A 27,143-nucleotide genomic window follows, 5' to 3' on the forward strand; every position below is an offset into this window, starting at 1 on the left:
TTAAATCATGTCCTCAAACAAAGCCAAACATGAATCGATATTCTTGGCACATGAAATTAAACAATATAATTGGTTTTTACTTTAGTGTGTAAGTTATATACTATATCGAGCTATTTATTGGGTAATTTTTAACCGTATATGAATATAAATAATCACTCACTAAACATATACACACATCGATATCTATGATTATGTGCATATCTATGGTTAACAAGCACCCCGTGTTTATAACTCGATGCAGCATCGAATAATCCTTAATTTAGGACGACTCGCAGTGATGTGATTTTTTTAATTTTAATTTAAATTTTGTTTTTGTGAGTATTTTATTTTTTTTTCCTCATCGAACTAATTTTCTTAATTTGGGCAAACAAAATTATGCTGGTAAATGTACATTCCCCACGCGGTTAAAAAAGATTGAACACAAAGGAAAAAAACGTTTCGATTGAATAAATTAAAAGAAAAAAAAAAAGGTTTGACTTATATATATATATAGGGGCCTCACTCTCACACAAACGCCTACCACAGCCCATCAGAATCACGCCACGTGTCAAGAAACAGCCACCCCGGCCCACCATCATCCACAGCTGACCCGGCGTATGATCGGTTTCTTGATATAAACGCAGTTAAAGCCACAGCATTAATTTACCACTCACAAATCCCCGTCGGGTGAACTCTCAATTACTGTTACAGATATACAAACGCATTAAACACCTTCCTCTCTCTCTCACTTACTTTCTCTCTCTGCAAAAAAAGAAAATCTGTAAAGAGTTTTTCTAGAGAGAGAAACAAAAGGAAAACATTAACAAGGAGAAGAAGAAAGATGTGCTTTTGGTGAAGAAGAAGAAGAAGAAGAGAGAGAAGAGAGTCTTTAATTTTGCTCAACCGACACGGCAAGGTGGGTATTTAGTATTTACTATCACTCTTTTTTTTTTTTTTTTTTTTTTTTTTTTTTTTTTATGCTTTTGGAAATATAAAAAAAAAAAAAAATCAAATGGTTAATTAATGGTGGTTGGTGTTCTTCTTTCTTCTTTCTTTCTCTCTCTTAAATGTTTTTGCAAGGAATTATTTTGGGAAGATTGTATATAAATATATATTCCGGGGTAGCCATTTTGATGGGGTTTCTATCAGTGTTCTTGAAATGCTCTTTATGTATATATATTTGGTCTGATTTTTCTATTTTTTTTTTTTATTTTTTGTTGTGACAGGATCTTGTTGAAGAAGATTAATTAATTGATTAAAAAAAGAAAAGAAAATGTATGGAGATTGTCAAGTGTTGTCAACGATGGGAGGGAATATTAATGCAATACCCTCATCGGAGAATTCAGTACTCTACTCTTCTTCACCGATCCACCACCACCACCACCACCACCACCAGCAGAACCCTAATTTCAGTTTCATGCCTAACATCAACCCTTTCAACATTTTCTCTCCTGTTACACCGGTATGCGTGTGTGTGTTTTCATTATTTATAAATTATATTTTCATATCTTTATATTTATTAATATTGATTTTTTTTTTTCAAAAAAAAAAAAACAAACAGAAGGAAGAGAAAAGCAAGTTAGAGGAGATGGAGAGTGGCTCCGGCAGCGAACACGTGGACGGCGTTTCCGGCAACGAACAAGACCAGGCGGCGGAGCAAAACAACCCCAAGAACAAGAAGAAACGCTACCACCGCCACACCACCCGTCAGATCCAAGAAATGGAATCGTACGTTTTTCTTTTTCTTTTTTTAATTAAAGACACGTTTTTTTTTTTAATGTTGTAATAGTTTAATGATTTTTTTTGTAATAATTAATTAATCTCTCTCTCTCTCCCCAGATTGTTTAAGGAATGTCCACACCCAGATGACAAACAACGGCTGAAACTAAGCCAAGATCTCGGCCTTAAACCTCGCCAAGTCAAGTTTTGGTTCCAAAACCGCCGTACCCAGATGAAGGTCTCTTTCTCTCTCTCCTCATTTCTCTCTCCTCCCTGTCATCTCTCTCATTGTCAAGGAAAACCCTAATAATTTTCTTGAGAGAGAGATATACATACATAATACAGCTGTGATATATATGAACCATAAATGAATAACAGTACTAGAAGATGAGGTATCCAGCAAAGCAACCAGCACGATGTCCGATGGCCAATACATATATATAACAGGAGTGTCTGTTTTATTCATTTACTGCCAAACCTCCTAAGAAAAAAAAAAAAAAAAAAAAAAGCCTAAAGATGCGCATGTTAGCTACGTAACCCACCCCCACCACCACTACGACCGTGCACAATAGCAAGAAGCACCACCATTAAGTTAGGGTTGCTTTCAAAGTCTGCATTGCCATTAATGAATACAGTTGGAGGGTGCACACTGCACAGTCAACCCTAACCCCCCCCCCCCCACCCCCACCCCCCCCCACCCCCACCCCCCACTGTTGCATGGCCTCTCCAACGGGAAACAAGTCTTTAATGCGTCTATATTAGGGTTAGGCTCACAAATATAAAATTAAAAGTTGAAAACCTATAATTAACTATTTTTTTTATTATGAGAAACTAATTAATTGATTAATTAAAAAATAATTGTTTTTATAGTTCACATAATTTCGTGTTATATTGCATTCTTCTGCAACTTGTAATTAAAATTTTATTATCATAATTAAAATAATTAGGCACAACAAGACAGGCAGAGCAATGTAGTACTGCGGGCAGAAAACGAGAGCCTAAAGAACGAGAATTATCAGCTGCAGTCGACGCTACGGAATTTAGCTTGCCCTAGCTGTGGTGGTCCAGCTATGCTTGGTGAGATGGGCTACGACGAACAACAGCTACGTATCGAAAATGCCCGTCTCAAGGAGGAGGTACAAAATTCATTTTTTTTATTCTTTATTTAAAAAAAAATGTTTTTCTCCCCATTTTTCGATTGTTGTCGACAGTTATAACTCGAACACAATATTTTTATTCTAATTTAAAAGGGTAAACAATACTTGGTATAATGTACGAAAATGAGATCGTTTTGAATTATATATATATATACACACCAGATCGATCACACGTTTTACAAGATGACGTAAAATAAAATATAAACATTTTTTTAGTTGATTTCACATATGAATTGATTTTAGTGAAATAATTAAAATAAAAATATAAACATTTTTTTAGTTGACTTCACATATAAATTGATTTTAGTGAACTAATTAAAATAAAAATATAAACATTTTTTTAGTTGATTTCACATATAAATTGATTTTAGTGAAATAATTAAAATAAAATATAAACATTTTTTAGTTAATTTCACATATAAATTGATTTTAGTGCATGGACTAACTTTTCTTTCTTTGTTTCTTTCTTCTCTCTCATGCAGTTCGAGCGTGTTTGCTGCCTCGTTTCGCAATACACGGGCCGACCCATGCAGCCGATGGGGCCCACGCCTCTCCTAACCCATTCACTAGACTTGGATATAATGACTCCGTATCCAAGAAAATTCGATCAAGACCACATCACCGATAACACTATGCTTCCCAATCTGCCCTTCATGCCCGAAAACTCAAACTTTCCGGTCAACTCTTTGATGATCTTGGACGAGGAAAAGTCGTTAGCCCTTGACTTGGCCGTCTCTTCTATGGACCAGCTCCTGAAAATGTGCCACCTGGCGGACCCACTCTGGGTTCGACCAAGTGACAATAATGCAAACGGTAAGCATGTCCTAAATCTCGAGGAGTACGCAAGAATGTTTTCTTGGTCAGTGAGCCTCAAACAGCAGCCTCACGAGTTTAGGACCGAAGCAACGAGAGATTCGGCCGTCGTTATCATGAATAGCATTACCCTCGTCGATGCATTCCTCGATGCGGTTAGTAATAAATTTACTTTTATTCTTATTTGAAATAGATACAAACTTAATATATCTCAATTTTTTTGCCTTTGTTTATTTCAGAATAAGTGGATGGAGCTGTTTCCATCGATCATTTCACGAGCCAAAACACTTCAAATGGTGCATTCGGAGGCTTCTGGCCACGCAAGTGGTTCTCTTCACCTCGTGAGTCGTTTTTTTTTCCTTTCGATACTTATCAACTCGATATTAAATTAGATACGTTAGGGGTGATCAGGGCTTTTCACATGATCAGAAATATATATTTTTACACAACTTCAAGGAGATCCAATCATTATATTGAGCATATTATAATCTAATTAGGCTATGATTTTAATCAAAAACTACAAAATTTCATTTTTATACTACTTTTCAATTCCTAAATACAATATTTAATTTTGAACACCCTTGAATAAAATCCACGGATTCGCCACTTCGAAATTGTTACACATTTTATATTACGCTCAAAAAAATTAATTATTATGCTTTTATATATGTATATATAAATAATATAATTGATGTTGTTCGTGTAATTTTGATGTCGTAGATGTGAAATTGTTACACATTTTATATTACGCTAAAAAAAATTAATTATTATGTTTGTATATATGTATATATAATTGATGTTGTTCGTGTAATTTTGATGTCGTAGATGTATGCGGAGCTACAGTTTGTTTCACCACTAGTGCCGACGAGAGAGGCTCACTTCCTCCGATACTGCCAGCACAACGAAGAGGAGGGTAGTTGGGTAATTGTCGATTTCCCACTCGACGGTTTCCAAAACGATTACCCTCCTTCTTTTCCTTATTACAAAAGACGCCCTTCCGGCTGCATCATCCAAGACATGCCTAATGGATACTCTAGGGTGCCTATTCCTCCTCCCTTTTTCCTTTATTACAAAAAAATATAATAACGATTGTACGAGAATTACCCGACATTTAATTGAAATGTATATTTATTAATTAAATATATAGGTGACGTGGGTGGAGCATGCTGAGGTGGAAGATGGTCCGATCCACCAAGTTTTTTCGAGTTTGGTGAGCAGTGGTGTGGCTTTCGGCGCGCAGCGTTGGTTAGCCGTTTTGCAACGACAATGCGAGCGATTTGCTAGCCTCATGGCTAGAAATATTTCCGATCTCGGAGGTAAGTAATTTACACGTTAATTATATATCTTCCTATAAACAATGAAACAATACAGTTAAACCTCTATAAATTAATTAATACAGTCGGGACTAGAAAAAAGACTATTATTTAATCGAGGTTATTAATCTATCGAGTATTAATTAATCGAGATTCTACTGTATGTATAATCTCGTGTTTTTACAGTGATCCCGTCTCTCGAAGCACGGAAAAACTTGATGAACCTGGCTCAGAGGATGATTAGGACATTCTCTCTAAACATAAGCACTTGTTACGGCCAATCTTGGACAGCACTTTCCGATTCTGCCGACGACACTGTCAGAATAACGACTAGGAAAGTCACTCAGCCAGGTCAGCCAAACGGCTTGATCCTCAGTGCCGTGTCGACTACTTGGCTGCCGTATTCCCACAAACAGGTGTTCGATTTCTTGAGGGACGAGCGCTCTAGAGCTCAGGTTAAATTATATTATTATTGCATCACTTCGTATAGTACATATTATATTTGTAGATTATTGCTTTTCCATTAGTCTTTATAAATGCGGTTATTATATATATTCGATTAATGACCTAATAAGTTTGCGTTTATTTCGCAGCTTGAAGTTCTCTCCAATGGGAATTCGTTGCACGAAGTGGCTCATATTGCAAACGGCTCTAATCCCGGAAACTGCATTTCTCTTCTTCGCATCAACGTACGCATATTTTTAGAGTTTATTATACCTTATGAGCTTAATTCCTATAATGCATTTTTCCTTAGCACTTAACCCGTAAATGGTGCTTTATTTGAGGGTATTTTTAGTAATAAAATTGAATCATATGGGATATTTTGCTAAAATCCATTACACTGCGAGTTTCTTGACAATTAGATAAACACAGGGGCGCACGTATTTTTAGAGTTTATTGCATTTTGTACGATTTTGTTATACCGAATTGCTAAAAATCTCCTCGTGTTACAAATATTAGCTATAAAGCCTCTAAAAAGCAGTGTTTAGCACACAACCCCCTAAATGCTGCATTTTTAGAGAGTGAGGATTCCTAATAATAAAATTGAATCATAGGGGGGATTTTGCTAATATTCGTAAACACGGGGTGCTAAATGCAATAATCCTCATTTTATTAAAAAAGAGTTCAAATTAGAGATTTTTTTTGTTTCTTCTTTTCTTCTCCATAGAGACAAATCTTGCAATAAAATTAATAATAAAAAGAATGCTATGTTGTAATGTAATGCAGGTTGCTAGCAACTCATCCCAGAGCGTGGAGCTCGTGCTGCAAGAGAGCTGCTCAGATGATTCCGGAAGCGTGGTAGTGTACACCACCATAGACGTCGATGCGATTCAGATGGCAATGAACGGTGAGGATCCGTCCTGCATTCCGCTCCTCCCTTTGGGATTCGTCGTGATCCCACTAGGGCAGACGAACAACTACGAGGGCACTAACGTAATTACTAAGCAACCCTCGGATCAAAACGGGCAGCTGCCCGACTCGGGCTGCCTGCTGACCGTGGGGCTCCAAGTCCTCGCAAGCACAATCCCGACCGCGAAGCTCAACCTCTCGAGCGTCACCGCAATTAACCACCACCTTTGCAGCACTGTTCAGCAAATCAACGCGGTTCTTGGAAACTGCGGCAACACCACCGCTAATTTCTCCGAAAATAACGTCGGTATTTTGGGGGCTAACGTGGAAAACGAGGCTGCACCGGAGATCAAGACAACCGACCTGGTGGGCCCCGCATCCTAATTAATCATCTTATATATTTATATATAATATAATACCTCCTTTTTCGGGGCTTCCTTTTGTCGGTTTTAACCGAGGATTTCGCAAAGCAGGTTTTGCTAAAGGTAGTATGACTTCTCTTTTTTTAGGGTTTGAATGTTTTTTGTGGAGGGAAAAAAAAAAGAGAAAGGAGGGTAGTTGTTGTTTTGTTTTGTTTTTTGAGGGTAGTTTAATTAGTTGGTGTTAGGTAATTAGGGTTTATTTGGAAGTAAAAAAGTATTGTGTGGGGGATTGTGGAAATTTTAGAAGTCAAGAGCGCACCAGAAGTGATCCTTGCTAATTGTTTAGGCTATTTGATGATTGAATATGGCCTTAACAACTAGCAAGGATATGGTGGTTCGGGTATTGACTTCGATCGTTTAGCTCGCGCTAGTGTTTGATTCTCGGTTCGATAAACGAATGCTGGATTCTTTTTGTTATTAATTCTATGTTTTATTTCTTTCGAATGTGTCTTGATTATTATTGTGTTTGTTTCTTCTCTTGGCCAGCAGTCTACAGTTTTTTCAACTTCACTAAATTATTTTAATTAACTAAGGGTGAATGTTCGAAGGGAATTTCTGAAATTTTGCCGATTCCTGTTCGAAAATTTTGGATTTTGGAAGAATAATTTTCATTCAAAATGGCAAAAGTTTTGATTTTCTGTTTTTGATCTGATTTTAATTTCAAAAATAATTATGCGAATTCCGATTTATTTGGAAAATCACACTAAAAGAGTATCAATATTGTGACTATAATTTCTGAATTTTGCCAATTCCGATATGCGGATTTCCGATTTCGAAACAATTATTTTTGTTCCAATTTGGTTATTTAGAAATATTTTAGAACGGGAATTAGGTATTGAAAGAATGAGATTTGAGATCAATCAAAATTTGTAGGTATAAAGAAATATAATAGTTCATTTACAATTACACTAGTATTTCACCCGTGCATTGCACGGAGGTGAGTTTCAAAATGAGAAAAATAAACTTATGTAAACGGCTATTTCTTTATAACAATATCAATTCAAGTAAAACAAAATAGAAGGAAATAAAAAACATAAACTTTATCTCTTAATTTAGAGTTGTAACATATAAAATTAAGTTAAATATTACAAATAAGAAAACATGAAGCGCGTAAAACACGATATCAAGATTAAGTGAAATCATTTAGAACATATGGTATAACTCTATTTATTGGATTGCAATCTACTACACCATGTGAATCTTCTGCAAAATAACTAAGGTAACAACAAACACTGTAGCATAGAAGTAACACAATAGATATTCAAATAACCTGCAAGTTTATCACTAATGACGTTCAATTAGTTATGAACATTACTCAAACAACAATAAAACTTATAAATATTGCAAAAAAATATGAGGTACACGCCACTACCAGTACTTATACCAATGTTGATATCAATATCGATACCAATACTGATACCAATATTGTTACCCATAGTGATATTAACTCGATTAATACTCATACTCATACTAATACTAATACTAATATTAATATTAATACTAATACTAATATTAATAACCAATGTTAATATTAATAGTGATACTAATACTAATATTGGTACTAATACCACTATTAATAATAACACTGATACTAATATTAATATTAATACTAATACTAATACTGATACTAATACTAATACTAATACTAATACTAATACTAATACTAATACTAATACTAATACTAATACTAATACTAATACTAATACTGATATTAATACAAATATTAATACTAATACTGATACTAATAATAATACTAATAATAATACTGATACTAATACTAATACTAATACTAATAATAAAACTAATACTAATACTAATATTCATATTGATACTAATATTGATATTAAGAATAAGACTAATATTGATACTAATACTAATAATAATATTCATACTTACATTGATAATTATAGTGATATTGATACTAATACTAATACTAATACTAATACTAATACTAATACTAATACTAATACTAATACTAATACTAATATTAATACTGATACTGATACTAATACTAATACTAATATTGATATTAATACTAATATTGGTACTAATATTAATACTGATACTAATACTACTACTAATACCGATACTAATATTAATACTCATACTCATACTCATACTCATACCAATATTAATACTAATACTAATACTCATATTGATAGTAATAATAATACTAAGAATAATACTAATATCGATACTAATACTGATACTTACATTGATAATGATAGTTATACTGATACTAATACTAATATTAATACTAATACTAATACTAATACTAATACTAATACTAATACTAATACTAATACTAATATTAATACAAAAAATAAGACTAATACTGATACTAATACTAATAATAATACTGATACTTATAGTGATATTAATAGTGATATTAATACTGATACTTAATGGTAAGAGTAATATTAATACTAATAATAAGACTAATACTGATACTAATAACAATAATAATTCTGATACTGATACTAATACTTATACTAATACTTATACTCATACTGATACTCATAGTAATATTATACTAACACTAATACTAATACTAATACTAATATTGATATTGATACTTATAGTAATACCGATACTCATACTGATACTCATAGTAATACTAATACTAATATTGATACTCAAACTGATACTCATACTCATACTAATATTGATACTCACAATCATACTGATACTCATACTAATATTGATACTGATAGTGATACTAATATCAATACTAATACTGATTTTGATATTGATAGTGATACTGATACTCATACTGATACTAATACTAATACTGATACTGATACTGATACGGATACGAATAATGAAACTGATACTGATATTTAGACTAATATTAATATTAATATTAATACTAATACTATTACTAATATTATTACTAATCCTAATATTAATACTAATTTTAATACTATTTATAATACTAATATGTTAATATTGTTAATGTTAATGCTAATGCACATATTCTAATGCTAATACTAATTTTAATGTTAATGTTAATCTGAATATGCTTATGATGATTATAATTGTAATACTAATATTATCCAAATGCTTATCATATTCCTAATCCTATTCATAACGCTAGTCATGATTGTAATCCTAATCATAATTCTAATCCTAAACCTATTTCTAACATTAATTATAATCCTAATAATTTTACTACTAATAATACTAATGCTATGCTAATGTTAATTTTAATTATAATTCTAACCATAATCCTAATCCTAATGCTAATCATAAGTATAATACTAATACATGTCACTAATTGTAGTACGAATCAATGATCATAATCTTAATTATAATTCTAATACTAATATTAATCATAATCATAATCCTAATATTAATTAGAATACTTTATTAATCCGAATCCTAATCCTAGTATTAATCGTAATACTAATTCAAAGAATATTAATTATAATCCTCATTCTAATGCTAATACTAATCATAATCCTAATTATGATTTTGTATTAAAGTTTTTGAAATTATCTATTATTTTTTATCAAATTTTTTTTTTATTCAATCTCGCAACTTTTATTTCAAATTCCTTATGTGTGGTACCTAAAACATTAAGAAACACATATTAAATATATTAGAAATTAATATTTAGTTATATTATCAAACTGACATTAAAATTATTTAAAATAATATAAGGGTATAAACAAACATTAAGACGTGAAAATAACAATAATCATTGTTAATAGGATAAATTACGAAAATCCTCATGAACTTAGGCTAAATTACGGAAATCACCCCCACTTATCGGTAATTACCAAAATCCCCCTGATGTTTGTTTATGTCTTACACAACCCCCTTATGGTGTAATTTTTTACGGAATCTTCTTTATTCCATGTAATATCCAAAAAATTGTGGATTCTACCCTTGCAGATATGATATTTCTTTTATCTTACTTTTTAAATACAAAAATTACCCTTAGGGGAGGTAATAGTAATACTAAAAAGTTGTGAAAAATGTTATTTAAAAAAGAATTAAATATTTCGTGTAAAGTCCCCCTCAAAGTAATTTTTGTCTTTAAAAAGTACCATAAACAAATATCGTGTGCAGGGTAGAATCTGCATTTTTCGGGGAATATTCCACGTAATAAAAAAATTCCGTGAAAAATCATACCGTAAGGGGGTCGATGTAATACGAAAATAAACATCAGGGAAATTTTGGTAATTACGTATATAATATTAAATTAGTAAAAAAAATAAACATATTCTCTGGTCATGTTCATGTAAAATGTATAATATCAAATGATTTATTCTGCAATATTTTTTTTATATAAATCCAAGTTTATGAATTAAAATACAAAATTTTCGTAACACCATCAATCATACAATTATAATAAGTGAAGATTTTAAATTGAATTTAAATAAATTTAAATTAAATTAATTACTATTAAAATTAAAATTAAAAAATAAAACTATTTAGAGTTTTCAAGAAAGTTGATATATTTAGAGCATTTTATAAATGGTATGATATAAATATATAATTAAATAATTAAATATCTTTTAAATTTTGGAAAATGGTGACATGTTTTTTGATGATTTATTTTCACCAATCAATTTGCCACATGTGATGAAATTGAATACATGTCACTAATTGAAATTGACAAATGTCAATCAATTAGGTGTGGAATTCAACTTTTATATATTATATAGATTCGAAAGCAAATTGTACGTTTGTACATTATGAAAGTTAAAGAAACTAAACAAAAAAGATAAAAAAATTACACGCGAAAAAAATAAAAAAATATATCAACATATTCAAGCTAACATGAGTCAATATTCGCAACTCCAATCATGGAATTTTGTCCCGTAGTTCTTCTAACTTGGAATCGAGAAGACATGTCCAATGGCATAAATTTTCATTGCAAAGTATACAACGAATTAAGTCCGATTCAACCTTGCAAGAGGTTGAGTTCGCGAGAGAAATGTCAGATGTATTTGCATCATTAGAGTAACCAATGTCATCATCACTCATATCTAAGGTGAACCTGAACTTTTCTGTTGGTAAGAACTCTGCAACGTGGCTTCGTACATAATTTGAATGATGATCTGATGGATTTCTCCATTTTCCCGTTATGTATTCAAAACGCGCCTTCGTGATTTCCACACAACGATTGTTGGTGTACGCAGGTTGTTTCCTCGTCCTCGTCCAACAACCTTTCTATATAAGTTGAAGTATCATCACCAGACATTGTCTTAACAGTATAAAGTGACCAACTTTTTGAAATGTTCATTGCACATTCCTTGTTGATGAGTGCATCAAATTCAAGATGAATTATATTGGTTAAATTCTCCTACAAATATTTGATTACCAATTATTATATGGAAAAAAAAACTGAAATGTTAAATGTCGTTTCAATTTACTAATGTCGTTTTAACTTCGAATCTGATTTTGACATATTGTTCACTATTGCATATGCGTAATAAAATTTATGTTACCTTATGCAAATCGCCAATAATTTCTGATTCTTTCTTGCCTATGATTCGGATAATTTTTTTATCTGACATCACTAATGAAATGATCCAGTAATATCAAACACCAGTATCTAAATCCAATATCTGCCCAAAACAATTTTTGAATATTCAAACATAAAAAAATAAATATGTAACTATATGTGGAGCAATGGGAAATTCAAATTACCTAGGAATATCAACAACCATCTCATGCACATTTTCCACAATAGGACTCAACACCTTACGCTCACCTTCTTGAAATAATGATGATCCTGTCAGAGTATATTATATTATAGAACTATTGTAATATTAAAATTTTATTATGATTATGTTATCTAGATTAATCTATTTTTTTTTTTTTTTTGTAATATTTCTCTATATAATTCATGTAAATCAACTCATAGGTAATGGGGGTTTTCTATTACTTCTCAATTTTAATGCATACCACCATTTACTCTCAGAATGTATCTCTACACACCTTAGCAAGCAAAGCAATTTCTGAAATATTATCTTACATTTAATATCATATAATTTATCAAATAAGCTGTCTAATTTATTTGCACTTGTGCAATCCACCAAATCACCGGTTGTCATTTACTCCGTATGAAATAAATCATCAGAAATTTCCACTGGCAGTTGGATTGATATTTGACTGATAGATTGTGAAGTTGTCCCATCTTGCATCATCAGTCTATATATACAGTGGCGAAATCCAAGAATTTTTTAAGTGTGCAAAAATTTTGGCCGATAATTATTTTAGGAGATCGAGATCCTACCAATAAAAACCAATAGATTTTGGGAAACTTTTTGCAATGATTTGAAAAGATTAAGAAAATATTGGTGAAAATGAGGTGTGTTAGTTCTTTTAATTTTAACGCCCGCACTTTTTGAAGCTGAAATGCTAAATGCCACACTATTTTTACCAAATCATGCACATAACTAAAAATATTTCTCTCTTTAAAATCTTCTCTTCTCCTTTTCCATCCTTTTTCTTTTTCCCTAAATTTTTCACTAAATCACACACTAAAAACATCCTTAGCATTCCAAGTTCGAATTTGACAAAAATCTTCACATGTTCAAACTAAAATAAAGTTGGAATTTGAGGAAAAAAATCGAATTCATATGAATTCGAATAATTAAAAATGGTTAATGAAATTGAATAAATATTAAATAAAACGAAACTCATTTTTTACGATTATTCACGTAAAAAAATAATAAAATTTTGAGTGACTTGGATAAAATAATTTTAGAGAGAAGTTAGAGAAAATTTAATTAGATAGAAAATGTTTTTTTTAATTTCTGTGTGGATTTAGAAAATTTTAGTGTAGGATTTAGCACGTCCCTTTTTGAAATACTAAAAACCCCTCACATATATAAACAAATTAAAACCAAGCGGGGTCAGTTGACCACGCTTGCGGCGTTGCCAAAATACACCTCGGCTACTGTGATATATGTACAAATATAGAACAACAACTCATATTAAACAAATTAAACTCACTTTTCTCTATACTCATTATATACATGTTCCTCCAACTTTAAGCCATTTCATTTAGGTATCTATTTTTTCATAGACTAGTCTATACTCAATATCTCACTTTTTGTAATTATACTTGTACAATAAACGGGTAAACAACATAAAAACCTCCTGTATTAAAGAAAATCTGCTCCAAATTCCCTTGTGTTATTTTTATTGTATAAAATCCCCATGTTTCATTTTTCTTTGCATAAGATTCCCATTTCCGTTAATAGTTAACACCTTAACTATAGATGGAATTTTATGCAAGTCTTTTTTTTGTAATATAAGGGGATTTGGTACATGATTTTACAACACAAGGGGGTTTACGGAAAATTAATTTTATTCATTTAAAATTTAAAATTGTCTTAAATTAAGTCAAATACATCAATTAATTTACAATATAAAAAATATATTAAAAATAATTAGTCTCGATGGAAGTTGGAACATATTCTCAAATTATTTATGTTCTTTTTAAATATAACTAGTAATTCACCCGTGCGATGCACGGGGATCAATTCTAAGTACAATTCTTTAATGACTAAAATACGCTTATAAGATAAATCAAACACATTTATGAATGAAAAGGATGTTAATGCGATGATGGGGTAATATGAAAAATAAAAATATATTTTAGATAAAATAATCGAACGAAAACTTTGAATAGTCAATAGTTGATATATAATACGATATCATCTAAAAAATATAAAAACGATGTCAATTCCATTTTATTCAAGTATCAATATAAACAAAATAAATGATAAAAGAAAATATAAAAAATGAAAATTGTGATATATAAAATAAGATATATATTATCTGATCCAAATGGTACTACTATCTCGTCCAATACACTCGATCCTTAACAAAACTTAATTATCAAAGTAGTGTTTTACAACACATCCATTGACATCTCATATAAACTCTCTTTGCGAGTAACATACACATTTTTCATTGTTCAAATGCAATTAGTGATACACATTACTGAAACATAATCACGGAAAGGTGTAAAAATAAATAAAATTTGTACTAAATCACCTCGATTAAAAAAAAAACAAATTTAGTGGAGTAGACAATAAAATTTGCATAAAGTGCAAATAAACTAACATAGTAAATAATTATATATATAATAAAAACAACAGATGTGTATTTGAATCACAATATACAATTTTTATGATATAAATTCATATTCACTGAAAATTCCTAGTAGACAATATTGCAAGTAATATTAGTCGTCTATTTCGGATTGATGATATCTTTATGCCACCTCTACTCTTAATTCTTCATATTGTGACGTATAATACTCCATGCTATTTCTAATACAAATACTAATATTAATATTAATATACTAATACAAATATTATTATAAATACTATACTAATACTAATATTAATACAAAAATCAATACTAATACTAATATCAACATTAAACCAATATCAGTACCAATACCAATATCAATACTAATACTTATACCAATACTACCAACATAAATACCAATACATATACCAATACATATACCAATACCAATACCAATACCAATACCAATACCAATACCAATACCAATAACAATAACAATACCAATACCAATACCAATACCAATACCAATACCAATACCAATATCAATATCAATACCAATACCAATACCAATACCAATACCAATACCAATGCATACCAATACCAATACCAACCAATACTAATACTAAAACTAATACTCATACTAAAACTAATATTAATATTCATACCCATCCTAATACTCATACTAATACCAACACTAATATTAATACTAATACTAATACTAATACTAATACTAATAGTAATACTAATGCTAATACTAATACTAAATATTGATACTTAATACTAATACTAATACTAATACTATTACTAATACTAATACTAATACTAATACCAATACTAATACTAATACCAATACCAATACCAATACCAATACTAATACCAATACTAATACTAATACTAATACTAATACTAATACTAATACTAATACTAATATTAATATTAATACTAATACTAATATTAATACTAATAATAATACTAATACTAATATCAATACTAATGCTAATGTGTTAATACAAATACCAATACCAAACTAATAGTAATAATATTAGTAATAGTAAGAGCATCTCCAAGGTTAAGAGCTAAAATAAGAGATTCTAAATCTATAATAGCTAATGAATAGCATTATACCACTTGAGATTTTACTATTCTACTACAACCATATCATTTGATAGTTAGCATTTATTGTATGATATTAATTTACAAATATTTTATAAATTGATATTTGTAAATTGTATATATATATATATATATATATATATATATATATATATATATATATATATATATATATATATATATATATATATATATATAACAAAATTAATACTAATATATTTAAAACATTGAAAAAACTAACTAAACATAGTATGCAAAAATTAGATTTGTGGTCCATGTCTTTTATAAATAAACAAATTAAACCTAAGTGGAAAGAAATCTCTAGAACCAAAAGAAAAAAAATCAGATACACAAAATCTCATGTACAATAAAATATTGGAGGATTGATTTTAGTTGTCAAGCAATAATTTATCTTCTCCGTTGGAACATGTTTTTTTCTTCACAAATGCTATATGGCTGTGTTTTAGCTGAAGGGGAAATGTGTACGTAACCCATCATAATACTAAATCCTTATGTTAATCCTAATTATAATTCAGAATACTAATCATAATCATATTCCAATTATAATGCTAATGGTAATCATAATATTAATACTAATATTAATCTTAATTCTAATCATAGTACTAATACTAATGTTGATACTAATATTAATCATAATCACAATCACAATCTCAATATAATTTTGATACTAATCCTAGTATTAACTATTATCTTAATACGAATACTAATAGTACAACCCTAATATTAATGCTAAAGAATCATTGATGCTCAAATCATGAAATATATGCAAATAAGCTTACAACTAATTATTGTGTACATAAAATTAAATTAAATAATTTAGATAAAAAAAAAATACGTAAAAAAAAATAAGAGAAACAATTCACATTTAACACATGGATTGACATTGTTCATATCAGATCACATCTACAAATAAATTTATAAATATCCACCATGTTGTGTTTCTAAATTGTAATAAAAAAATTATATTTCATAGCACGTATTTGGCATCCATCTATAAAGAACAATATATAATTTATATTTTAATTTTAGATATTGAATAAAATAAATTTTATTTGGCATCCATCTACAGTATGGGCATATATTTGACGAAATTTGATAAGGATTAACGAAACGGATAAAACAATAACGATTTAAAAAGCTACATATATTTTATTAAAATTTTATTAAATCAGGGTTTGATTACCATAGTGTAAGAGAAAGGCATAAGCCGGCCTGAGTTATTTTTCTCTGTTTTTTTTCTCTTCAATTCTAAGTACAATTTTTTAATGACTAAAATACGCCAATGAGGTCAATCTAACACATTTATGAATGAAAAAATGATGTTAATGCGATGCATTGGGTAATATAAAAAATAAAAATATGTTTTAGATGAAATAATCGAACGAAAACTTTAAGGCGGATCAAATCGTGCTAGAACCTCACCCGTGCATCGCAGGGAGATTAATTCTAAGATCAAAATGAATTAATGTAAAAAAATCAACGAACTAAAACGTGTCGATAATGTAAAATCGAATACCTCTATAGATACCTATATGAATGGAAAGAGGATGCTAATGTTAATGTTAATGAAAATATTGATATGCACATGCTAATGCTAATTCTAATTGTAGGGCTAATACTGGTACTAATATGCTAATATTAATCATAATACTGACACTATTAATGATACTAATACTAATGTTAATATACTAATACTAATACTAATACTAATATTAATACTAACACTACATTTTAACGGTGCAAAGTGGGATTAAGCCATATTAGTACGGAAGAAATGTACAGCCGAGTAAACTTGGGCCTTGAATCTTCTTCTGACAGTAAACTTCGCATTAAATGATAGTTTTTACCCATAAAATAGAAACGTGTATGGACCAGCACTATTATTTATCGTTTTATGTATCCTTCCGTCTAGAGATGTAAATGAATATATTATATTGTATTACTGGATATTTTCTTAGAAATGATTGCTTCTATATCCGTTCCAAACAACAAACTTAATATAGTGTGAAAATTTAGGTTTTGATGCACTTTTGTGCTTATTAATCCTTTCGGCACACCATATCATTGCCACACATAATTCACATACACAATTAATTTATTAGTCATGAATCATGATGATTATAATACAATAACTAATTTAGTCGTAATATGCACATGATTAATTTAGTCATAATCATGAAGCACAGTCATCATAGTCAAACTAACCTTCAAAATCTATTGTATTGCCGATAAATGTCATATCCATAGTTCCTAGAATTTTTTTTTCTCCAGAAATGCAATGAATTTACTCCCATCAGTATACATTGGCATCTCCCTTTATACTTGGTAATTTTCTTTTTACTGACAATGTATTCATCTTCGAAATAAAGAAATTTAAACTAAATATACCTAAAAAAATAATATATTGAAATGGGATCGGAAGATATAAATCGCATTATAGTTGTACGTCTGAACATAAAACAAATGTATGATATCATATGTCTAATTCTATATATGAATAGCGATTACAACTAATATTACAATTCGCTAATATTTAAAGAAAATATTTACTACATTTAATATGATTATAATTTAATGTATTAAATACCTATTTTTCGAAAATCTTTTCCAACGCTTTTATCATGTAAGACAACGGCAGACACTGCAACACAAATATAATAGTTAAATATATAAAAACTAATATAACAAAAAATACCAATCATTGATATATAATATTATATGAGATACCGACAACCAACGTCCATCAATTTTATGTATATATCGACTAATTCAATATAATTGATCACGTTCTAGTTATATATATTATATAAAATAAAAAAAATTGTAACATTATGTCAAATATTGTTACATGTGATCAAGACAAATAACGTGATATGCAAATACAATACATCATCCACTCTGAATCAAATGAATGGAAATACTTGTAACATTAAATCAAAGAAGTTTTTCCTCTAGTGATCCACATAACTATACATGATCCACATAAAATGTACTTCTACATTTACCTAACGCATCGAAATGGTCGATTTGATTAAAATAAATCATAATAACCAATATGTACTACAACAAATTTGCACGAAATAAGTAGAATTCCATGTAAATTTATATTGCAAAACCACATTATTTAACATATGTAATAATGTAATATAATATAAATATTGACTCATGCGTATTTAATAAATAAATAAACTTATCTCCCACAATGAAAAATAAAATGTCACAAAAATTGCACAAAATAAGAAATTCTCCAAAAAGATTAATATTTACGATATTTTCAACTCCAAACATGTATATATTTTTATCTTAATTGCTAATATTTTCTTAAATAATTGTATCCAGCCACTGTGGAAATATCTATCATTTAAAACATGTCTTCATCTTCATTGGGTTACTCTTGCTTTTTTTTATCTTAGTTTAATTTTGACTATAATACGGTCCTATGTTTTTTTGGTTTTTATTTTGACTACAGAGCTTTGGTAGATCTATTAATTTTTCATTGGGTTACTGGCAATTTGTTTTTTGTTTTCACGTAATATGAATTATTAGAGTCGATATCTATGGGTAAAATCACATCCATAATTTTTCATGTATAAACAAATTTTATTAACAATTCCAATTTCAATGATTTTTTTTTAAGAATAGAAATTATCATCGTTTCCTAACACATGTAAAATAAAACTAAAATATTTCAAATGTTACTAAGATACAAAAATTTCAAATTTAAGAAAATATTGAAAAGTAACTAATAGTAAAATATAACTAAAAAATAAAATATAACTAAAAAATATTTATGATTGTACTTACATACATAGAATATTTATAATGTAGTGTAACTCATAATAAAAGTAAGGTATTTTTTATATTATTATCTATTATTTTTAAATTTTAAGTGGTTAGAAGGGGTTGGGTAAGTTTAAAATTTAATACTTGGAAAAGGGTAAGTGTTATAAAAATAATTAATATACCATCTTGTGCATATCATGATAATGTGTGAATATTTTTTTCAAAATAAATTATTGAGTCATTATCCATCCATGTGGCATCATCGATATAGAAATTATCTTCAATTGCAAACGATTAGTACATACATATATTAAACAACACATGGATCTATACTTTCGACATTCATTGAAACCAATACACTTACTATGTACAAAGGAATCATCGCACAAACCACGACCAATGAAAGATTTGAAATTCTCCGTTTCAACCATCCCACATACATTGCATGATCCAGTGCGTTCATCAACTTCGTCATGTACATCACAATTATGAACGATTTCGTATTTTAAACTGCACGAAATATATTAGCAAAGTACATTACAATTAATAACATCAGTGAATGCAATGCAGATATTAGAATACGAATGCGACGATGTACTTATAAAACGGAACCGTTAATGCTATAAAGCACATATATGAACAAAATACAAATATTAAAAGTACGCTTGAAATGAAAAAAAAAACGAATTAAGAACACATGAAACAGTCCGGCGAATACATTCTTACGTACAACAACGTGACTTGAACCGCTAGAGTTTTTGAAATAACACTGATGTGTGCAGTTTATATAGTGTGGATAATCAATTTATCTTTGGAAAGAGTCTAAACATTCAATTTTCAAATGCAAAAAAATGAGCGGCAGTATATTCAAATAGTTTAAATAATTCATAATTTAAACCTAAAAGGAAAATAGAATCATATTAACTGATTTGAATTTTAATTAAAGAAGTAAATCAAGATAAATCAAGAAAAATAGCAAACGAAAATATTATCTTATGGTGGAAAAAAGATGATGAGAAGATCACTAAATAAAGATAGAGTTAGTCTAATAATTTTAATAAATAATTGCTTAAATTAGGGTGAAACTTTGATGTATAAATGAATATTTGGTAGATTTGATTTTTATGAATATAGTTGTTAATTGATGAGTATTAAACAATCTTTCATTTTAAAAGTGCAAAAAAAAAAATAATAAAATAAATAAATAAATAATTTCCGTATATTAACAAATCATGGTAAATAAATAAGAATTAAAACTCAATCATCTAAATCCGGTTAATTGTGTTGACTTTCCTTTTCATAAATATTTCTATAGCCATGTCCTTTAAAAAATAAAAGTATAAAATATTAATTAAAGTAAGTGAATTTTTAATCCGTGTAAATAATCAATAAAATAATAAACTGAAAACTATATATAAATTAATCTTTATTATTATGATGATGGTAAATTATATTATGTATTAATAATTATTTCTGATTTTCATTTTTTTAAAATAGTGAATTTATAATTAATACTATAAACAATGAAATTAAAAATAAAAATAAGACAATCTTTTAAACTTTAAATTAGAAATAATATAATTAAAAATATTATATTATAAATAATTTATATTCATAAAACAAAATAATGTAATTTTAAAAATATTAAATGTTTTAAATTAATAAAATATAATTTATTGAACTTGTAATATATACTGTAATAAATAAAGATTGCATTAAAACAAAATATGAATATAATTTATTAATTTACTGTAATGTAATATATTAAGTTGAAAAAATATTTAAAATGCATAATATATTCAAATTAATAATATGTACATTTAAGTTATTATCTTCGTATAATATTTTTTGATAATAAAAAATATAAATTTTGAAAATATATTGAAATTGATATATTAATTTAAATTCAAATTTGTAAACATCTAATTCTATAAATATATTATATTTCAAGGAATTTATACCTGAATAATACGAAACATAAAAAAATATATACATAATATCAACAAATTGAGTATTCATACATTAAAATTGAGTTTTCTGATTGTTTTTAAGTATATGCAGAAAATATATTTCGAAAAATTGAAAATATTAAAAAGATAACATTTTTCGAATTTATAAGATATTAAATTCATGAAATGTAACATATATATATATATATATATATATATATATATATATATATATATATATATATATATATATGTATCACCATAATTATGGGAAAAAAAATCAAACGAACACATAATAGTATACAATCTATGTAAATACGAATAAATAATAAATATGAATATTATATACTAAAGAATTTCAAAATATACAAAAAATATACAATAAAATTACGTGAATCGAATAAACTAAATCCGATGTTACACAAACAATTTACAAAAAGAAATTTACGAATTAATAACAAAGGGGAGAGAGAGAGAGAGAGAGAGAGAGAGAGAGAGAGAGAGAGAGAGAGAGAGAGAGAGAGAGAGAGAGAGAGAGAGAGAGAGAGAGAGAGAGAGAGAGAGAGAGAGAGAGATGTATGATTGAAATTGTGTAGGTGATGAATGGGTGGACTTAGTGATATTTATACTTATTTCTTGATACATATAAAAGTAAATAATATATTAATAAGGAAACAAATATTAATTGTAAAAATAAATTATGCAATTAACTAAATATTCAGATTTAATTGGTGAAGAAATCTTTTAATTATTGATATAATTAATTACATGAATTTCATGAATAATGAAATATAATATTTCAAAAATATGTTGGCCCATTTAACGGAATTTTTTTTAATTTAAATAAAAAATGATTTGTTAAATGCATAGCTTACCAAATGCATAACAAAAAATCGGATTTTCAAATGAAAGCAAAAAAATCAGATTAAATATAGAAAGTCAATCATAAAATTAAATGCATATTAAAATTTTAGATAATGTTCAAAATATATGAAATATACACACATTTATTAATTTTAATTTTAAAAATAGAAAAATATAATTTCATAATTTATTAAAATTAATATATTAATTTAAATTCGAATTTGTAAACACCTAAGTCTATAAATATACTATATTTCCAAGGATAAATGCAATTTAATATGATATAAAAATTTATGGAATGATTGAATTTTAATTAATTTTTAAAATATGATTGATATAATATATATTAATCAATGATATATGCTATATTTATTTATTTTCATATATCTTGATAAATTATTTTATTGATAGATTCATTTGAATTATTTATGATTTCTAAAAATATTATTTTTATATTAAATATAACATATTAAAAATGTATTATTTGAAATATGGTATAATAGAAGTTGGAAAATGTATTATTTGAAATACTGTATAATAGAAGTTATATATACAAAAAATATTATATATTTATTAAATAGTACAATTAAAAAATAAAACATTTTTTTATAATTATTTTTAATGGAATGGATATTCGAATATTCCAAAATATTGAAAAAAAGAACAATTGTATTGCTTTAATTTAGTATTTTACTATTAAAAAAATATTTTTTTTTTCTGAAAATTATTTGAATATTCGTAAAAAAATTGAGTATCGTAATTTTTTCAATAAATGTATTTTGAAATACTGAAAATATATATAAGATTTTTTTATTTCGAATTTATAAAAAATTTTTACTTTGGAAATAATATATATACATGTGGTAATTATTTAAATGAGTGTATAAATGTTAAATAAGAAATAGCATAAATACATACCAAAATAAAATTGACAACTCATCAATTGAAGAATCCACCTCATCAATTGAACTCCAACTAAGCAATTTTGATAAATGACATCATCATTTGACACATGTCAATCATTGAGGGCATAGATTCTCTTTTTATATTATATATAGATTAACCCATGATAAATTATAAAAATATATAATAATTCTGATAAAATAAAATGGTAATTATTATAAGATGGAAACAAAATTTCTGGCTTAAGATTGTTGTCAAAATCTGTTGGCAATGAAGTTGCCGAGGTGACTTGTCTTTGTCCTTAAGACAGAATTTCACGCTACGATACTTACGGTTAGTGGAAATTGTCTCTCAATATACAACGGTAAATATGGAATAGAACCACTCTGAAAAACAAGTACGGCGAATTGTATTATATGTGTAGAAACTTTTCGATGGAATCTGGGAAAGGGTAGACAAGAAATGTAAAATAAGAGAAAAAACTTTCTAATTGAAGTGAGGAATTATGAAAAAATAAGGGTCCATTTTGAAAAGTAGTGTCCCTTGGAGAAAAAGGTGTAAAATCCACCACTCACCCCACCTTTGCAGTGATTTTGCAGTGTATGTTATTATGTATAGATCAATGGTATAAAACTACATTGTGTATTTCGCCAGGTGTAGGTTCTCTAAAACCGTAGCATATGACAGTTTTGAGTTTTTAATTGCGATGTTTGAGTTATCTTGAATATATTCCATCAATATAATCGAACATACTCCGAGTAACTTCTACTATTTAATCAATTAATGGATTAATTATAACAATCGAACAAGTCTAATTAGCCTGATGATGAAAGTTTTGATTTGCAACGGTCCCAAAAATCTTAATTAGAACAATTCCAACATGTGAAACTAACAACGTAAGTACATAAATATAGTTGGAAATAAGCAATGCAATCTGCAATCTTTTATTACAAATTTACAATTCTACTGATTATGGAAAAAGGGTGATATATATAACATTTAAGTATCGATCATTAGTTTTTGTGTAGATATTATTTTAATGACAATTTCTCAGTATGCACAAATTAAATCCAATAGCTATTAAACATATGCTGTGTTTTTAAAAACAAAAATCAAGAAATCAAAAACCAGGATCCTTTCCATGATGACGTAATCCCACCCACATCTTCACTATAAATCACCCTTCATCTTCTTTCTCTTCTCACATAAGCAAAAAGAAAAATACAAAAAACACTTAATTAATATTATTAATATATATAATGGCGAACGCACTTCCAGTAGTTTATAAAGCTTGCGCGGCATGCAAACACCAACGCAGAAGATGCGATGCAAACTGCGAACTCGCCAAATATTTCCCGGCGGAAAAAGCCGACGATTTTGAAGACGTGTACCACCTTTACGGCATGCAAAACACATTAAAAATACTTAAATCCGTTGACGAAGAAGAAAGAGATAAGACGATTGAGAGTCTTATTATGGAGGCGAAGATGCGATTGGAATATCCCGTGCACGGCCACTTTTCGGTCGCGAGAAAGCTTAGCATTGAGATTGACAAGGCGGAGAAAGAGCTTGAATTTGTCCGCAGACAAATCCAGCTCTTTAGAGGATCGGATAACCGGGCCGGTCCGTCAACCCGCCGTGAAGGGCAACCCGATCAACCGTGAATGTGTTCAAAGATATTTTTTTATATTAGACTTATGTTAGCTAGAACGAGTATTTATAGTGCGTAGGACGATGGTGTATTAATACATTTTTGTAATGGAAAATCTTCGGTTGAGATATTTACATTAATCGACTTACGTCACGCGTTTAATTTAATTGAAAGGTTTTTTCCTTTTTCACTGAATCCGATATGTTAATTATTATTTGATTTTTCGCGGTTGACACGTGCTGTTTTATTCGTGACATATTCGATATTTTTCAATGAAATTGTTTTACAATTAGGTGTAGACACATGCACATGGAAATTGTTGAGTAATAGCTAATAATCAAGCAATGATAATTTGGATCATTCGACTTAGTGCAAACACAGCTTCCTTCTAGTATTTTTTTTAATTTTATTTTAGTTTGATATTGCTTATAAATATTACTCGTGTAGTTGTGTGTGTATGCTAATTTAGGTTGAATGAGTAGGTATTTTGTAACATGGTATTGAACCATAAAAATGCCCTTGGCCCAATAATTTGAATATATCAATTCATAAATCATAAATCATTGACTAATCATTGACTAATTGTCTGAGGTAAATGGATCTGTGTTAGAGATAAAACTTACGAGTGGTACAAATGGATAAACGTTCAATGAGAAATTGTTAGAGTGAATTGCATTAATTATTCTCTAAAATTCGCAACTACGCGATTCTCCCATATCATATAAAAAAATAGCAAACACCCCGCCTGTGCTTATTAGTCAAGGGCAAAAAACCCCATTAGAGTAGACCGTGTGTCTCACTCGCGGGTTGTACAATTTATTTCTTCTTTTTGGCCTATGAAATGACAAAATTGTCCCCAAAGTTTCTACCATCATCCCTTCTCTCTCCTCTCTCCTCTCGTCTTCATCTTTTACCCTTGTTTTATTTTTCTGAACAAATCCTCTCCACTGTTCATTAATGGAGGAAACGTGTATACATACTAAATCCCAAATCAAAAAAAATTGAAAATTGAATTTGGCGCCTTCTTTCTCTCTTTCGAATTGAAGGTTTGTCCCAAAATTCGAAATCAATTTCTGCTGCTAAGCTCAGACCAACTCCAGAGAAACAAAGAAGATGAAGTAAAAAACTTATCAAAATCCTAATCAATTCCAAACAATAATATTATAACATCTCGAGTGACATAATCTGAATTTTTCTTTTTTCGTCGTTCTCTGGGAAAATTACATTTTATGTCCCTAAACTTTACCACTAAAATATTTTTTGTCCCCAAACTTTTACATTCATGAACTATGTCCTCAAACTTGTCACTTTTTAACAATTTATGTTCCACCGTTAACTTCGTCAGTCAAGTTGTAACGTGTGGCTCACGTGATGCCGACGTGGGCGTCAAATATCGAGCTGCGGCAAATCAACACAGTTCTTGGAAACTGCGGCAACACCGCTAATTTCTCCGAAAATAACGTCGGTGTTTTGGGGACTGACGTGGAAAATGAGGCTGCTCCGGAGATCAAGACAAACGACTCGGTGGGCCCCACATCCTAATTAACTGTCTTATATATTTACATATAATATAATACCTCCTTCCTCGGGGCTTCCTTTTGTCGGTTTTAACCGAGGATTTCGCAAAGCAGGTTTTGCTAAAGGTAGTATGACTTCTCTTTTTTTCGGGTTGATGTTTTTTGTGGAGAAAACAAAAAAGAGAAAGGAGGGTAGTTGTTTTGTTTTTTGAGGGTAGTTTAATTAGTATCATCTCCAAACATTTTCTTAATAGTATAGTGTGACCAACTTTTTGAAATGTTCATTGTACATATATTTTGTTGAATGATCATCTCAACCAAAAGCTTAACCTGTTAGTGAAATTTATATTGGGGTCATTACAAATAAGCCTATCTATGGGTACTTATTCATAAAGAGATTCAGACAAAAAAATCTTTTACCAATAAGTCCACATATGGTGAGTTAATTGCATAGACCCCCCTGTGTTATTTCTCGGAAGCAAAAAACCCCCCCGGAAAAAAAAATTAGCATATGACCCCCTATGTTGT

General features: G+C 28.8%; 2 protein-coding genes across 3 annotated transcripts; both read left to right on the forward strand.

Moving 5' to 3' along the window:
* Positions 1 to 514: 514 nt before the first annotated feature.
* On the forward strand, positions 515 to 7,197 carry HB-7 (homeobox-7). Of its 2 annotated transcripts, none has more exons than XM_088818700.1 (12): positions 515 to 895; positions 1,206 to 1,441; positions 1,541 to 1,707; positions 1,819 to 1,936; positions 2,646 to 2,834; positions 3,338 to 3,823; positions 3,908 to 4,009; positions 4,494 to 4,706; positions 4,816 to 4,984; positions 5,168 to 5,436; positions 5,575 to 5,670; positions 6,209 to 7,197. In XM_088818700.1, the coding sequence occupies exons 2-12, from the start codon at positions 1,253 to 1,255 to the stop codon at positions 6,713 to 6,715; spliced, it is 2,505 nt and encodes an 834-aa protein (XP_088674826.1). In that variant the 5' UTR covers positions 515 to 895; positions 1,206 to 1,252; the 3' UTR covers positions 6,716 to 7,197. The 2 variants fall into 2 exon arrangements, with proteins under 2 accessions (XP_088674826.1, XP_088674827.1); XM_088818701.1 differs by lacking the exon at positions 515 to 895 and adding an exon at positions 998 to 1,100.
* Positions 7,198 to 24,706: 17,509 nt separating this feature from the next.
* LOC105964543 (LOB domain-containing protein 27) lies at positions 24,707 to 25,111 on the forward strand. Its single transcript, XM_012989055.1, has one exon. It carries the CDS (start codon positions 24,707 to 24,709, stop codon positions 25,109 to 25,111), a length of 405 nt encoding a protein of 134 aa, XP_012844509.1.
* The last annotated feature ends 2,032 nt before the right edge of the window (positions 25,112 to 27,143 follow it).

The sequence above is a fragment of the Erythranthe guttata genome, chromosome 5 (assembly GCF_056151865.1).
Source record: "Erythranthe guttata isolate IM_541 chromosome 5, IM_541, whole genome shotgun sequence".
Taxonomy (NCBI): domain Eukaryota; kingdom Viridiplantae; phylum Streptophyta; class Magnoliopsida; order Lamiales; family Phrymaceae; genus Erythranthe; species Erythranthe guttata.

Coding starts and splice junctions, on each gene's coding strand:
- HB-7 (XM_088818700.1), top strand. CDS start 1,253: ATGTATGGAGATTGTCAAGTGTTGTCAACGATGGGAGGGAATATTAAT. Junction 1,708..1,818: donor CAGATCCAAGAAATGGAATC/GTACGTTTTTCT, acceptor CTCTCTCCCCAG/ATTGTTTAAGGAATGTCCAC. Junction 5,671..6,208: donor TTTCTCTTCTTCGCATCAAC/GTACGCATATTT, acceptor AATGTAATGCAG/GTTGCTAGCAACTCATCCCA.
- LOC105964543 (XM_012989055.1), top strand. CDS start 24,707: ATGGCGAACGCACTTCCAGTAGTTTATAAAGCTTGCGCGGCATGCAAA.